General features: G+C 42.5%; 1 protein-coding gene across 5 annotated transcripts in view; it reads left to right on the top strand.

Moving 5' to 3' along the window:
- The window catches only part of Rnf144b (ring finger protein 144B), a 152,644-nt gene that overhangs the window by 74,578 nt on the left and 61,212 nt on the right, over positions 1-16,854 (top strand). For all 5 annotated transcript variants that reach the window (XM_047557597.1, XM_047557595.1, XM_047557593.1 and 2 more), the window contains exon 2: positions 7,992-8,192. In XM_047557597.1, the coding sequence (XP_047413553.1) occupies positions 8,028-8,192 (165 nt within the window). In that variant the 5' untranslated portion in view covers positions 7,992-8,027. The remainder of the gene's footprint in view (positions 1-7,991; positions 8,193-16,854) is intronic.

The following is a 16,854-nucleotide window of genomic DNA, read 5'->3' on the forward strand; positions in this document are numbered from 1 at the left end:
GAAACACAAGTGAAATGCAATCCCCTTATTCATAGCTAGAGAGACTTCTGATGACATGGCCTGCGTATCAATTAAGAGTGTATTTCGAGGGCTGGAGTTGAGGCTCAGTGATAAAACACTTGCTTAGGCACATGTGAGTCACTGGGTTCAATCCTCAGCACCCATTAAAAATAAACAAATAAAGGTATCGTGTTCATCTACAACTAAAAAAAAATTTTTTTAAAAAACAAAAGCATATTTTGAAACCCAGACCTTACTGGTTTCTAGCTTCTCTTAAGTCATGTGTTTGAGTCCTGTCCCTTAGTCAACCTGTTGTTTGTCTTGGGAAGACAGAATAAGGTAACTCATTTCTCTTTGATGGGCTTGTGGCTGAAACCATAAACCCATAGATTCTTCTGTATGGTTCTATGAAATCATCTGTTGACAACCTCCCTAGCTAGTTTCCCCTTTGTAAGTAGGGACTGGGTTTAATCACCTTTCCATCCCTACCACCAAACAGGTGGAATTTGGTTCTTTGTGGGTTGACTTTGTTTCCTGCATTATGGGTTCCTGCTGTCAGAACCTTATTTGGCAAAGGCATGGAAAATAAACACCCTGAACCTTGTTCAGCATGGGAGGCAGGAGACTCCGCTTCCAGATTGGTCTTATACTTATTTCTAATTAAAAAATTCTATATGAAGTTTTCTACCTTTATAGGAAGGATGATATTTACGCATGCATTTATTAATTTGCAGAAGACTTTTGATTTAGATGTTCATGCTGTAGTGGCTGTAGTTTCCTGGTAATATCCTGACCCAAGAAATGAGCCGAGTTTTGCTCTGTGGGGCTTTCTGGAATATTCCTTCTCCTTGATCTGTTAATTGCATCATTGTCCGACCTGCCAGTCAGTGGCCTTGCTTCCTGCTTCTGAGCTTTGTTGCTGTGCCAGGCAGGGGGAGAAAAGTATTCAGCAGGCCTGTATAAATAGGTGTGGGAGGCAGGGGAAACCATTGATTAAAAGGAGTGGGCAGGGCAGGGTGGTGGTGAGAGAGCTGCCACCAGGGTGTAGAGTTACAGTGCCCCAAATCTCGAGTCTCTCCCCATCTTCTATTCACTCCTACCTTCTCTGAGAAGTTTGCATTGTTAGCAAAGTGGGAATGGATTTCCATCTCTGGGGCCTTGCCCTGTAGTGTAATGAGAACGTGGCCAGAAGACGGAATTGTGCTCTTTGCCAAAAGGAAGACCATAAACGTGATGTCCCCGATGCCACGTAGTCTGTAGGGTTAGGGTCAGCCTCTCACTGTGTCATGTGTTCCGTTGGCCATATTCTCACATCTCCCTCAGCTTCTATTTTGTAGGAAAAAACATTTTAAAAATGAGATCTCATTAAAACAGTTGTCATGAACTTTATTTGTAACCTAGTTTTAAACAGCAAAGAGATGCTTTAGAAAACAGTTCTTGTGGGTATTTAACATGCTCCTCCTTCCTCATGGAATGTCTGGTTTTTCCACCCACAAAAATGATTAATGAGGTAGCCAGTCACGTGCCATAGGACGTCTCAACCAGGGCGACTGCATGTCTGATGGTGGTCCCAAGGTTCCAGCAGAGCTAACACCCGACTGTCGCCTAGGGACGTGACAGCCACCTGCTGGTGCGAGCATTCCTCAGGTGTTTGTGGGTCCCGGTGTAGACACCACGGCACTGCCCGTCGTGCAGAAACCATAACACCTCAACTCGCGTGCAGTATGTAATGCTTGATAATACGCAGCTACATTATTGGGTTATGGATTCACTCTATTATGCCACTCATTGGGACTTGAGAGGTGCCGCGTCACCGGCAGCAGCCTCTCACGTCTTCTGTCCACAGTGGCTCATGGTCACATTGCGAGGCTGGCCTCTGCCGTCTGCAGTGCGCTCTGCCACATTCACACAGTGACGAAGCTGCCTCCTGAGGCGTTTCTCAGACCATGTCCCTGTCCTCAGGGGATGCTTAGCAGATCAGTTCCATATTTAGAAGATAATGGTCCGCAGGTTACGAAGTTAAGATCTCTTCATCCTGGAATCTTGATGCGAAGATGCCGAACAGGAGCTGTGGATCGGAATGCCCTTTCACCTCTGAATGAAGCTGTGAAACGGGAGAAGACAGAAGTCCTCAGTGACGAGCAGCGTTTCATGACACTGCCACCTCACACAGCCTGGGCAGGGGATATTTACTTCCATGGCATCTACGAGCCAAGCATTCCTTGGGTTTGCTTCTGTCAGAATATTTTCTAATCTATGTTATTAAGAAAATAATGACAACGCGTGCTGTGTGTGGCATCACGTGTTGACCAGTGCGCTGGCCTGGAGCACAATTCTGTCACACATTCCACAAATTTGAAGTGTGCTTGAGTAATTGCGTTTCTCTGGAGCTCGTCTGCCGATGTTCCACGCGTCTTGAGCTCCTAGGGCTCACGCGAGAACTTTCTGATTTTGCTGACACCAGCTGGTTTGTCTTGTCCCTGAATGACTGGAGCCCTGATCAAAGACACAGTAGCGTGGAGAGCTGCTCTGGTCTCTGCTCCTAGCTCTGCCCTCAGGGCCTTTGCTCTTGCCTTGCTTCTGCTCCCAGCCAGTGGGTCCACCTTGCACCCCAGGATGAATTGGGTGGAATTTCAGCAAATGGCTAATGACCGACACTGATCAGCACTTTACTAGCTCAGCCAGTACCATTCGAGTCCCCAGTAGCTTCTCTTAAGAACACAAACCAGTGGCTCAGTATTGGGTAGAAGTGCAAAGGTCAATGCAGCACACTTGGATCTCTGTATCCACAGGTTCCACATCTGTTGAGTCTGAGGATACACCCAGTTGTGGATCAAAGATATTCAAGGGAAAAAATTGAGTCTGTGCTGAGCATGTACAGATATTTTTCTTGTAATTATATTCTAAACAATTAACAGCCATTTATACAGCATTTCCATTGTGTCAATAAGTATTCTAGAGATGACTTAAACTACACGGGAGGACACGCGTGGGTTATATGCAAATACTATGCTATTTCATGTAAGGAAGTTGAGCATCTGTGGACTTTGGCACCTGAAGGGGTTCCTGGAACTGATGCCCCATGGATACAAAGGGGCTACTGTACCGATTTTCAGATTGTGTTGCATGGAAGCTGCTGTCCGGCATGCCATTCTTAGCTGGAGTTGGGAAAACTTTCAAAACGGGGCAGTGATGGGTCCTTTGGATTGCTGACTCTTTCTTTTCCACGAGAGCACGGACTTCCCTGTGACACAGGCAGCCCTTCAGCCTTACCTGCTACCACCTACCCTTCCTGAAATCCCTCCCCTCTGCCAGCTCCCTCCGAGTCTGCGTCCACATCTGCCATTCCAGCTACTTCAGATTTAGGGTCTTGTAAGGGCCTATAAATGTTTGGGAATATTCAGGTGTCTCCTATTCCTTCTTGTCCCTGTTCTTAAGTAACCCTTTGACTTTCAGAGCGTAGTCTGGAATCAGGGCCTTTGCGTGGATCAGCTGGAGTTTGAGTTACATTCTCTTACACCAATAATATTTAGTTCATTCTGATAGTTTTCTATTTCCCTTAGTCTCTTTGTGCTTTGTTAGTTTATCTAAGTTTTCAGGGTTTTGCAGAAACCTAAAATAAAAAAATCCTAAATAACTAGATTAGCTTTCCGATAAAATGCTGTCCAGTTACGTTGGCATTTTTGTGCAAGGGGAGAGGGTTTTGATTTTGGATAGTCTAATGGGCATGAACTATACTAGTTAAAAATGCCGTGAATTTTGACTCTCTCACCCTCTGCATTGTGGGAGCAGATTGCTTTTTTAGACTGGCAGTAGAAGATGAAAATTCCTTATCCATCCTGTGCTTCCAGCACAGCTCCTGAAGTGGCCCTTTCATTGACGATTCCAATGAAAACACATGAGAGAAAAGTGACTTTCCCGCTCCTCTCCCATCAGATGGCACTTGCTGCTCATATAACAAACACTTTATAGTGCCAGGCATTCTTGGAGCTGGTAGAGTTGCTGGTTCTCTTTTCCTGGTAGTTTAGTGCAAAGTCAGATGGTTTAGAGTGACTTTCCTATCTTAGGTGGCCTGGCCAATCTGTCCTGCTGTATGGCTAGGGATTTGTAAGCAAGTGAAACCTACCACCAGTCTTAGAAAGTTTAAACCCAAAGGCAGCTGCCAGATTTCTCTTCTTCCCAACACGCCCCTGCATTCTGTGCCAAATTCTTTACCCAAGGGGTTCTTACCCAGTGAGGATCGCAGTGACATCTGTAATACACATAAAAATAATTATAATTGTTACCTTTTAAATTCAAGTGGTAGGTGTATAATTCAAGTCACCTTGTGAGATAAAAATGTGAGGCATGAGGAAGATGGAGTGGAGCAAGCCAGCAGGCCAGTGAGTGAGTTAGCATCTCTGGAAGACTTTTCTTCAAACCTGGAGGGGAAGGGGAATGAGTTGCCCGTGTGCTGTGGAGGTGTTGCTGCTGGTGAAGGGGCAGGAGAAGCCTGGAGTGTGTCCTAGGTGTAATGAGACAAGGAAGTGATAGGAATTGCTACAGTTGTGTGTTATGCAGTGATAATAAGCTGTATTTGGTATTTGCCTAAACTTGTAACACTAAAATAAAGGCTCCTGGTGACAAACTTGCTGTGTGGCAGGATGACACTCCTGAACGATGCCGATATGAACCTTGACCTATGATTTGAGTGGGGGCTCCTGGTCTAGTCGTGTTCTGGTCTTGAAGACCAGAGCGTGACAGGGCTGAAAATCACTACTTAAACCCTGGGACTTTTGGAGCAAACTGTCAGCAGCATCGTGACCAGAGGATTCCACGTCGCTCTGTCTCTTGACTGCCCCGGCTGCTGTCCACTCCATCACTGATTGCTGATTGACCGTTGTCACCGAGGCCAGACGACTGACCACCTCTCCCGTGGTGATGACTGCCACCCAGCCTCTGGCTTATCAGACACCCAAGGCCAGCCAAAGACATCCGAGGAGCTGAGAGAGGCTACGACTGAGAAGAATCCCCTTGGTCTTGCTGACTGACTTCTAGACTAAGAGACGTTGCATTGAGTAAATCCATGGGGATCGGACTCTAGGTGAACAAGGGAGTGAATCTTCCTTGATTTGTGACTTGCTGTTATTAGGAATGTTGAGTCAAGTGTGCACTGCATGAATAAAATCCACTTGTTGGAACCAAACTCGATTCCTCTCTTACTCACTGCTCGCGACACTCAGTCCTCCTGTGAACACACCCTCTGGGCTTTTTGTCATTTCCGAGGCAGTTTGGGGTGTGACGGTGAGACTGGTGAATTTTTTTTGTTTTTTTTTTTTCAGTACTGGGAAGTGAACCCAGGGGTGCTCCAACACTGAGCTACACCCACAACATTTTTTAAAACAATTTTTTTTTTTTTTTTTAGGTGCCGGGAACTGAAACCAGGGTTGCTTAATCGCTGAGCCACAGCCCCAGCCCCAGCCCTTATTTTTTTTTTTTTTTTTTTTTTTGAGACATGGTCTTTCTAAATTGGTTAGGGCCTTGCTAAAGTGCTGAGGCTGGCCTTGAACTTGCAATCTTCCTGCCTCAGTCTCCTGAGTCATTGGATTACAGGTGTCACCACCATGCCAGGCTCCTTTATAAACTTTAAAATTTTTATTTAAAATTTTATTTTAAGACAGGGTCTCTATAAGTTGCTTAGGTTAGCATTGAACTTGAAATTCTCCTGCCTCAGCCTCCCAAGTAGCTGGGGTTACAGGAGACTGGTAAATCCTAAGACATAAATGAGAAACAAGAAGAAACTTCCATAGTTATTCACAAGCCATGGGGAATTTCAATGGGGTACTTTGGAGTCTCCTGTTTACTATGTGAAGAGCTTGATTTCTAGTGAATCAATGGTAAAATGATTCCTTATTCAATTTTTTTTTTAATGAAATGCCTGCTATGTGTAGTTCATTTTTTTTTTTTTAACATTCGTTATTGAATTTGCCTAAAGTGAAAAACTCGAAGTGCTGGTTTTCTGTTTGTGCATGTTGTGGTCTTAGGCTTCTGTAATGGCACCAGGGAGGCAGGGAGGGGGTCATAGGGACGTCCCTGAGGCTCCCACTATGAACCAGCACTACTTAATCTCTCTTACACAGTGGTGGTTTGGTAAAGATTTTTGTTTTTATGAAATTTCATTGCTTGAAAAATGTTTGAAAGCCATCACATTAGGGAATTGATGTTATTATGCCAGGAAAATAAATTGTTTCTTTTTGAACAATCATTTTGAATTGCTCGTATCTCAAAAGAGATGAATTATGTGTCTTCTTTCCTGTATCTCACTGAGTCACAAGTCCTCTATTGAAATGCTTAGAATTCCTAATTTAGAAAACAAAAACAGAATGAGTTTTTGCTACATAAAAGGTTTTGGTGTCATAAATGTATTTTAGGATGGGGGTGTAGCTCAGGGGTACAGCATGTGCTTAGCATATGCAAGGCCCAGGATTTCATCCCCAGCACCCAAAACAATGTATTTGTTTTTACATTGTCTGTTACTTTGATATCAGGGCCTCTGGGCATGTAACTCACAAACTGAGGAGTAAAAACTTATACATGTGACAAGAGATATGGTTTTATTTCAGACACCCTTCCTTGGCTAGCACAATTGCTCTGCCATGTATAAGCTCTGAAAACTTTAGCTGATAACTTTTCAATATTTCAATTCATCTATAAAATGGAGAAAATAATCATCCTGGTTATAAAAGATTAAATCAGATAATATATGCAAAGGCATACAATGAACATTAACACTCTAAATCTTTTAAAAAAATCTGTAAAACTTTCTTGTGTACAAATGTTCATAACATCTTTATCAGAACAAAAACCTAGTGTTTCAGCCATTTTTAAATGTAAATTCAGTGGTGCTAAATCCTTTCAGTGTTGTGTAACTTTTACCACTATCCATTTCTAGAACTTTTTCAGCATCTCAAGCAGAAACTCTGCACCTATATAACAGTAATTCTTCATTGCCCGCTCCCACCACCTGTTAACCCCAGTTGCTTTTTTATCTCTATGACTTTGAGAACTTTAGGTACCTCTTTTAAGTGCAGTAATAGTATTTGCCATTTTCTGCCTGGCTTATTTCACTTAGCATCATATCTTCAAGGTTCTTCCATATTATGGTACATTAGAATCTCATCTCTTTTTAAGGTAGAATAGTATTTCTTTGTACATTTTGTTCATTTATCTGTTGATGGACACTGGAGTTGGTTTCCTCTTTGGGTTGTTGGGATAATGCCACAATGAATAGATATACAAATATCTCTTGGAGACCCTGCTTTCTGTCCTTTGGGGTATAGACCCAGAAGTGGAATTGCTGGATCTTATGGTAATTCCTTAACGTTTTTGAGCAACACCTATTTTAAGTGTTTTTGTGAACCTGCTGAACTGGTTGAAGTGATGCAACTCCTGAATGGCATGTTTATTAATGGTGGTGATTCCCTCCCTCCCCCCAGCTTTATTAGGGTATCTGTGACAAGTATAAATTGTGTATCTTTGTAGTGCGTACATGTGAAATGAGTAAATCAGGATAATTAGCATATCATCACCTCACATGGTTTTTGTAAGTTAGAATATTCTAATTCTCAGCAATTTTAAAGTATATGATATATTATTGTTGATTATAATCACTAGGCTGTACAGTAGGTCTCCAAAACCTATTCATCCTGTCCAGCTAAAATCTCATGCCCTGGCCCGACCTTACCCCAGGCCTCTGCCACAGTGGTCTTTTAATTCCCACAGCTCGTATGCTATGAATGGGGACAGTGAGGTGTGGTCAGTTTAGATTTCAGGACTCTGGGAATACCTTGCCAAGATAGCAAGCTGTCCAGCCCAGGCTTCTCAGAAATGTATTAGCTGCACTCTCGGAGACCATCGAGGATGAGGATCTGCTCAGCTGGTCTCCAAATGTGTTGCTTAAACAATAGTGGTATCAATGGACATAATATTTTCTGCTTTGGCCCTTCCTGCAGGGATTGAGGAGACAGAAGAAGGCTGAGGACAGGCTGATGGGCTCAGTCGGTAGGCTCCACTACCTCACCATGACTGCTGAAAACCCGACGCCTGGAGACCTCGCTCCGACCCCCCTCGTCACTTGCAAGCTCTGCTTGTGCGAACAGACCCTGGACAAGATGACCACACTCCAGGAATGCCGGTGCATCTTTTGCACAGCTGTAAGCTTTCCTTGATGCTTTTGTTACGAGAGAGTACAAAGGGAAAAACGGAGTACAGGATGCATTCCTTGGCTCGTTGAGAAGCCAGGGGTTGCTACCATATGGTCCTGCTTGGAAAACAACACCACGGTTGGTTCACTTTCCAAATAGTACCTCGCATGGTCAATTCAATGTTTCATGGTTTTTTAGTAAGTATAACGGGTAGATGAAATTTAATTACTGAATAAGTAGAGTTTGTTCTTAAGGTTCTAACTAAGGAATAAAATAGATTACATTCAACATCTCTAAGAAGGTAGCAACTTCCTGAATTTTCTTTCATAGACTTGCATACCACCTACAAAGACATGATGTACTATTGTTTTACAATGTCATATTTCCTTTCTTTCTATAATATTCTGAATTCTTCTTGTTCCACAGAAGAGAACCCTAGAGATCTCCAGGGGTGAGCTTGTCTTCTTTTAGGGTGACACCAGGTATCAATGCCTGTGACCTTGGTTACAAGTTTCCTTGCAGGTTGATTGGTTAAGGGATGAAGGTAGGAGTTCCTGTAGGATTCAGAAATGGCAAAGAATATCGTTATGTCGTTTGTTCATCCCACACAGGTCTGTTGAACAGCACCTGTGTCCCAGGAACTGTTTCAGGGACCAGGATTTTATCAGTTAGAGAAACAAAACCCAGAATAGATCTTGGCTCTTAGGAGCTTATAGTCTGTTAAGAAAAGTTATACTACAAATAAAAATCCTAATAAATAGGTCAGTTATAGAGTATTGAGGAAAAGGATTTAGGGAAAGTGCAGAACCTGGCAAGTGTGTGGTTGGAGGGCATGTGGCAGTTTCCAGGAGGGTGGTCAGGAGTGGGCCTCGCTGAGACTTGTATTTACGTTGCTTCTCCTTCCTCATCTTGCCAGTGTGCGTTGCTCTGTAGGAAGTGAGGAAATGACCTTGTTATCTCAGAGCAACTTCCCTTTCCTTTGGTCTTGCTTTGTTTCGGAATGCTGTCCTTCAGAGACTATTATTTCTCTTTCTCACACATGTTTCGAACCCTTGCTAATCCTCGAAACAATAAGTCAGAGGCAACATTTGGTGAAAAATCACGATGGAAATTTTCTCAGAGGGTAACTGGCGTTTAAAGGCAGGATATAAAATTCAGTTTTTGCCATGAGGCTTCAGTGCAGAATTAAAGTTTGTGCGTCAGCACTGGGTAAAGAATACCCAGGCAAAGGTTGTATTTCTTACTCATAAGTAGCCATTGCTGACAGGTTATTGTTTCAATAGATTTTAGCTCCTAATTAAAAACAGCACAACTACCTCTTATTTCTCCTTCAGTAATTTGGGAGTCGGAGTTAGTACAATTAGATTATTCTGTCATCTAGATTCATACCTTCTTAGTGTCAGGGAGTGCCCCAAACAGAAAACCAATGGCTGGAGACTTTCAGTACTCTCCCTCTTTAAAACTTTTGTACCTGTCGGCATTAACCTCCCCTGGCCTCCTGTTACCCTAGGGTTCTACCAAAATAGGAAGTTGTGTGTGTGATTACATTAGTGCCTGTACATTTGCAATTAGAATCAGACTTGTCTAAAATGCCATGTTAACACTTGGTTTCTGTTAGAGATTTATTTCTTCTTTTTCACAAAAATATGTGAAAATGTGTCCAATACCTCCAGACTTTAATTTGCATTCAAATTAAAGCTATCAAGTACCTTTTGTGTTTTCAAGGCTGAAAAGAAATTTGTAACATTTTTTTCATATGGCTGTATTCTCCCAATTTCCTCTTTTAAACAGAACGATGACATCTCCCAATTTTTGACTGGGAATGACTTCTTCTTATATATTCCATATTTTAAAGACAGTTTTACTGGTTTTGCTAAGAACTGCCCCCACCCACCCCTTCCCCTATGGAATGGCCAAATGAAAGTCTCCCCGCTAAATTTGGTGCTGTACTGCTATATTTTCATGGATTTAATGAAGTTTTTAAACATTCTATTTTTGTCTCTTCTCCTTAAGAGGCATCCCGGGCCATTTCGCTGGGAGCTTAAATTCTTTTTGCTTCCAAGGTCACTGTGTTCCAGTTCCAGTTCTGCCTCAACTCAGCTGTGTGATTGGGCAAATGATTAATCTCTCTGGGCCTCTGTTTCTCAGCTGTAAAACAAAGGTGGCGGGACCCTTCACAGCACTCCAGCTGTGGGGTGCATTATATTCTGGGCGTGCAGAGTGAGCAGATGTGGAGATCTGTCTTGGTGTGTCAGTGTTAGCCAGCTCCCTTCCTATCTTCAGGGAGAACTGGCCTCTCTCCGTCCCATGCATGTTCCATGGGCCGGCAGTTCTCTGAAGCCAAGATGATTCTTTAATAAAACTTCCACAGTTGGATTAGCTTGGAAACTTTCCTCTTGGAGGGAAGTAATGAATATTTGCATTTTAGAGGCTCTGTGAGAACTTAGGGGTAAGAGGAAAGCAGGGGGACCCTATCTAACCTCTTATGAGTACGTCATGTGAATCAGTTTTGCCATGGGAGTCCACCCCTGTTTAACTTCTGATGGAGGGCTTTCACGGTACCTTACCACCTACTGAATTGTCCACAACGGGGGCTTTGAAGAACACTGCTTTAAATTATGTCATATAACTTCTAGTGCTATAAACAAATTTAGTAAATTAGCAGGATATAAGATCAGTATGCATAAACCAGTCACTTTCTTATACTCCAATGATGAGTCTGCTGACAAAGAAATTAGGAAAACTATCCCATTCTCAGTAACCTAAAAAACAAAACAAAACAAACAAACAAAAACTTGGGAATTAATCTAATGAAAGAGGTGAAGGGCCTCTACAATGAAGACTGTAGAACACGGAAGAAAAAAGAAATCAAAGACGACCTTAGAAGATGAAAAGACCTCCCAAAATGGCCATCCTACCAAAAGCACTATACAGACTCAATCCAATGCCCATGAAAATACCAATGACATTCTTTACAGAACTAGAAAAAGCAGTTCTAAAATTCATTTGGAAAAATAAAAGAGCCAGAACAGCCAAAGCAATCCTGAATAAAAAAGAGTGAGTCTGGAGGCTAAATAATACAAGACCTCAAACAAACAAAAAAAAATTACAAGACCTCAAATTGTACCACAGGGCTTTGGTAACAAAAGCAGCATAATACTGCACCAAAAAAGAGATGAAGGCCAGTGGAATAAAATAAAAGACACAGAGAGAAACCCACATAAATACACCTACCTGATAATAGACAAAGGTGCCAAAAACATATGTTTGAGAAGTGATAGTTCTGGAAAAACTGGATGTCCACGCGCAGAAGAATGAAGCTTGAACCGTACCTCTCATTGTGCACAAAAACCAACTCAAAGTGGATCAAAGACTTGGGAGTCATACTGGAAACTCTGCAATCGCTAGATGAAAATGTAACGACAGCACTCCAACATGTTAGGACAGGATCCAGCTTCCTTAGCATGACCTTTAAAGTGCAATAAATAATACCAAAAGTCAATAGTCAAAAGTCAAAAAAGGACAGCATCAAATTAAAATATTCTGCATAGCAAAGGCAACAATTAAGAGTGTGAAGAGAGACCCTAGAGAATGGGAGAAGATCTTTGCCACCTGCTCTTCAGATAGGGTATAATATGCAGAATATATAAAGAACTCAAAAAGCTTAACACACACACCACACACACACACACACACACACACACACATACAACACACACCATTGAATAATCCAATCAGTAAATGGGCAAAAGAACTAAATAGACACTTCTCAAAAGAAGAAATACAAATGGCCACAAATATATGAAAACAATGTTCAATGTCTCTAGCAATTGGAGAAATGTAAATCAGAACTACCTTGAGACTTCATCTCACTGCAGTCAGGATGGTGATTATCAAGAATATAAATGATAATAAGTGTTGGAGAGGATGTAGGTAAAAATGTACACTCATACATTGTTGCTGGGACTACAACCACTTTGGAAAGCAGCGCGGGGGTTCCTTGAAAAACTAAGAATGGTTCCAGCAACTTGGGATGCTGACGCAGGATGGTCACAAATTCAAAGCCAGCCTTAGTAACTTAATGAAGACCTAAGCAACTTAATGAGACCCTGTCTCAAAATAAAAATAAATAAATAAAAAGGCTGGGGATGTGACTCAGTGGTTAAGCCCCTTTGGTTTCAATCCCCAGTACCCAAAACCAAAAACCAAAAACAAACAAACAAAAGCCTAGGAATGGAACCACCATGTGACCCAGCTATCCCACTCCTTGGTATATATCAAAAGATCTAAAATCAACATACTATAGGGATACATCTGTATTGATGTTCATAGTAGCAAAATTCACAATAGCCAACCTATGGAACCAAACTAGGTGCCTTTCAACAGGTGAATGGATAAAGAAAATGTGTTGTAGATATACAATGGAGTATTACTCAGTCATAAAGAAGAATGAAATTATGGCATTTGCTAGTAAATGGATGGAACTGGAGATTATCATGCTAAGTGAAATAAGCCAGATCTAGAAAGTCACAGGTCAAATGTTTCCTCTGATATGTGGAAGTTGGTCCAAAATAAGGGGGGAAGGAAGGGGGTAGATTCCATTAAAATAGAAGAAAGATCAGTGGAGTAGAAAAGGGGATGAAGGCGGAAGGAGAAGGGACTATATGAGGGAAGACAGTGAGATGAATCTGAACTACCTTCCCACGTACACATAGGAATTTACCACAGTGAAGCTTGCCATCGTGTACATCCACAAGATACTAATTAAAAAAAAAACAAACAAAAAAAAACTACAAGTAAATAGCAGAAAGATCAGTAAGGGAGGGAGAAGAGGAGGAAAAGGGGAAGCATCAGAGACGATTATATCCCATGCTTTTATAGGTCAAGATGCATCCTAATGTTGTGTGTGACTAAAAAGAACCAATAAAAATGTCTCCTGCAGAAAATTCTTGATTTAAATGATGTCCAGAGAAAGAAATGGATGGACATTGGTTCACAGAAACCATTGATGTTTCTAGTTTCTTGTTAAAGGATGTTCTGTGTGTCCAGATAGCTTCTGTTAGACAGTCTTCTCAGCTTTAAGAAGATAGGGTAAAGCAAGAGAAATTTAATAAACAAGACAAAACAGGCATGGCTCTCACTTAGCACGCTGGAAGTCGTTCTCACTAGCACGCTGAAAGTCACAGGTCATGAGGAGTGTTACACAGCCCAAGAAGTTGATGTTTTGGAGTTAGAGAGAGGTGCTACATGATTAGTTGTCCTGTCCTGAAAGTTAGGTACCACAGGGATGTTAGTCCATTAAAGATATGAAAAGAGTACTTGTCTCTACTTTTATTGCCTGTTGATTTAAATAATCCAAATACGAAAATTCACTTTCCTTTTCTGACTTTCGCAACTCACTCTTTCAGATAATATCACAGAATTTTATTTCAAGTGAAAGAAAAATGGTCATAAAATTCAGCTATCAAAGTAGTGAAAATTTGTGGGTTTGATCTCTCCTGGGCAGTATTTGGCTCTGATTTATTTTGGATGCTATTTCTGTCAGCCACGAATTAAGGAATAATGAAAACACAGTTTTTGCTTGTTTTTATAACCCAGATAATTTCACCTGAAAAGAGTTGGTATGTTGGGCATGGCCTATTTACCTTTCAGATTACAGACAGGATGTGCCGAGCGAAAGGAAAATAAAGTCCAACCATATTCTTGCCTTTTTCCATTACATTTTATTGGCTCTAGGTAGTTAGAGCTCCTTTTACTATTCATTTCTCTGGGCCGAATGGATTTTCCAATGTTTAAAAAGTGAGAGGAAATATAACACTTTTTAGACCAGCCCTTCTTTCCCCGGGGGCTGGCTGGGTGACCTTTAAGAAAAGCCCACAGATGGTCTCGGAGACATCCACGTTCGGGAAGCTCGTATTGTGTGTGCGCGTGTGTATGTGTGGACGTGCACGTACCACTGGGTTGGCAACTCCGGAACGAGTGAGCGGAGAGCCTGCGCGGCTGCTTTGCTGGGTGCTCACTCACCTCTGCAGCAGGAGAAAGGAGTGCTGTTTTCCTCGTCCCTGCCTTGCAGCTGAGCACAGTGGTTAAGAGTGCAGGCTCCAGTTCAGGCTTTGCCATTTAAATGGCAGTGCTTGATGTGGGGCAAGTTCTTTGGCTTCTTTAGTCCTTAGTGTCCTCACCAGTGAGATGGGGGAGGGGGGAGTCGATGGTGCCTATCCTGGGGATGGTAGGAGGCATCCAATGAGAATCCCAGGGAAGCTTCTAGCACAGTGCCAAACCCCTAGCAGACTGGCATTGTTGTGACTCTTTTCCTTCCTAAGTTCCATTGTATAACAGCTGTTTTTTTCACAACGGTCTAGAGAAAGGAAAGCCTGTAAAGATTTGACTAGCTTCCTCTTTAGCCTTTTAGAAAACGGTGGTTGTATGTAGGTGATTTCAACCTGACCACTCTTCTGAGACGCCTACAGACTAGCAATTAGGAGATGAGAGGGGGTGGGGAGAGACAGAGAAAGAAAGAGGAATATTTCTCTTTTGGGTTTGTCCAAAGTGTGGCTTACATCTGGAGTTTCAAACTGAAGTCCCAAAATATTGTTGGTCAGGAAGAACAAAATAAAACAATACAACTTTAAAAGGGAATCAACAGGGACATTGCTGACGGATGTAAAACATTCAAATGGAAGGGTCTCAAGCTGCCATTTGTTTAAGGGCAGCTTACCCCCAAGAAGAATTTAGTTATTTGTTGGCTTGATAGGTTAGTCTCGTATAATATTAGGAATCTTTTATTGAGAATTCTCTGGAACTGCAAGAAACAATGAGGTATCTTATCCAGGCTGCTTTCTGTCCCCTCTTTTGGTCTTGTGAGCAGCCAGTCTTTTCCGAAGCTTTGAAATCCTCCAGCTCTCCAGATTGCCATGCCTCCCATTTCTACTGCCATGTTTAACTAATTAGAACAATTTTTTTGAAAAAGTCAGATAAAAAAAAAAAAAAGAAAGAAAAGGAAACCCTGCCTGTTGAAAGCACTCTATTCTATATATCTTTGTCCTACAATGTATTAGTTTTCAAGGTTAATTTTATGTTTTCCCTAACTTTTGGGTGGTCAAGAATAAGTCAGTGAATTTACCTTGATCTTTGTAAAATAACTTCAGTACGCTCACTGTTTATATCTGTTAAAAGTTTTAGTGAGCCAGGAATGGTGGGCATGCCTGTAATCCCAGGGACTCAGGAGATGGAGGCAGGAGGATCCGACTTGTATTTATCAGATACATCACCAGTTTGAAGTGAAAATTTCGATTTTATGCTTTCCCATTGACAACTGAGCTGCTGCAGGGTCAGATGTCATCTGAGGAATAAGAGCAAGTAGTAGCAGCATGAGAAATAGGTTCGGGAACTCAAGGAGGAGTGGCTTCCCGAATCTGTGATCGCCTCCACACCTGAGCTCACCACTTTTATCCAAGGAGAGTAGTGACATGAAGCAAGAGCGGCAGGAGGACACTGTGCCCTCAGGGTCCTGATGACTTCGTCAGAGCATCACAGGCCTAGGATTGGAAGGAACCTTAGATCTTCTCTTCCTAACCACACCCCCAATTAAGGAAGTCCTTTTACTGGATGCCAGGAACCCATAATTTGGCATTTAGAAGAATGGGTCTCAAGTTCAGTTGCCTGGTCTTGGTTTATTCAGCAAATGTTCACTGTGTCGTGCACAGTTCTGGTGGTTAGGAGATAATAGCGAACAATTAGACCAAGGCCGGATTTTTAAAATAGCTCGAATTTTAATGCATACTGCAGATGCTAACAAGTAAATACAGAAGTCAGGTGGTGGTCCCTGAAGCAGGATGGCGGAGGCAGTGAGCGCTGTGGGGCTGGGATTTTATGTTAGACAGTAGGAAAGTTTCACTGATAACGCATCACTTGAGCAGAGAGCCGAAGGAAATGAAGATCAAGCCCTGCAAGTGCGTGGGGGAAGGATTTTAGGCAGCAGGGAGCAGCGTGAAGTGGCCTGGTGTCTCCTGACACAGTAGAGACCAGGTGCCTGGAGAGGGCACGTGTGGAGGATACTGGGAGCCCGGGTCGGGAGGCGCTAGTGGTTGGCTGGTCTGCACGCGTGGAACCAATAGGGCTTTGCAGGCTGCGGTAAGGATTTTGGCTTCAGTCTGATTTGAGAACGGAAGTCTCTGGAAAGTTTTGACTCACAGAGTGACATAATCTGACCGTGTTGTAAATGGATCACTGTATTCGTAGGAGTTTTCCAGAGGAAAGGAACCAATAGACAACTACATATGTACGTTTAGATTTATTATAGAGAATTGGTTCATCCAGTTCCGGAGGCTTAGCCCCACTGCCTGTGATCTGCAAGACAGAGGCTTGGGAGATTTAGTGGTGTAAGTTCCAGTCTGAGCCCAGCCAGGAGAGGTGAGGTTATGCGCCCCAGCGTGAGGCTGGGAGAAGACCAGTGGCTAGCCGCTCAAGGAGTCAGGTAGAGGGGGCGGATTCGCCCTACTTCCGTGTTTTTGTTCTATTCATGCCCTCAACTGATTGGACGAGGCCCATCCTCATTAGGGAGAGCAATCTGCTTTATCAAACCTGCTGATTCAAGTGCTAATTTTATTCCACAACACCCAGAAATAAAGTTTAACTAAGCACCAGGGAGTCCTCTGGCTCTGTCAGGTTG

This window comes from Sciurus carolinensis, chromosome 7, assembly GCF_902686445.1.
Source record: "Sciurus carolinensis chromosome 7, mSciCar1.2, whole genome shotgun sequence".
Taxonomy (NCBI): Eukaryota; Metazoa; Chordata; class Mammalia; order Rodentia; family Sciuridae; genus Sciurus; species Sciurus carolinensis.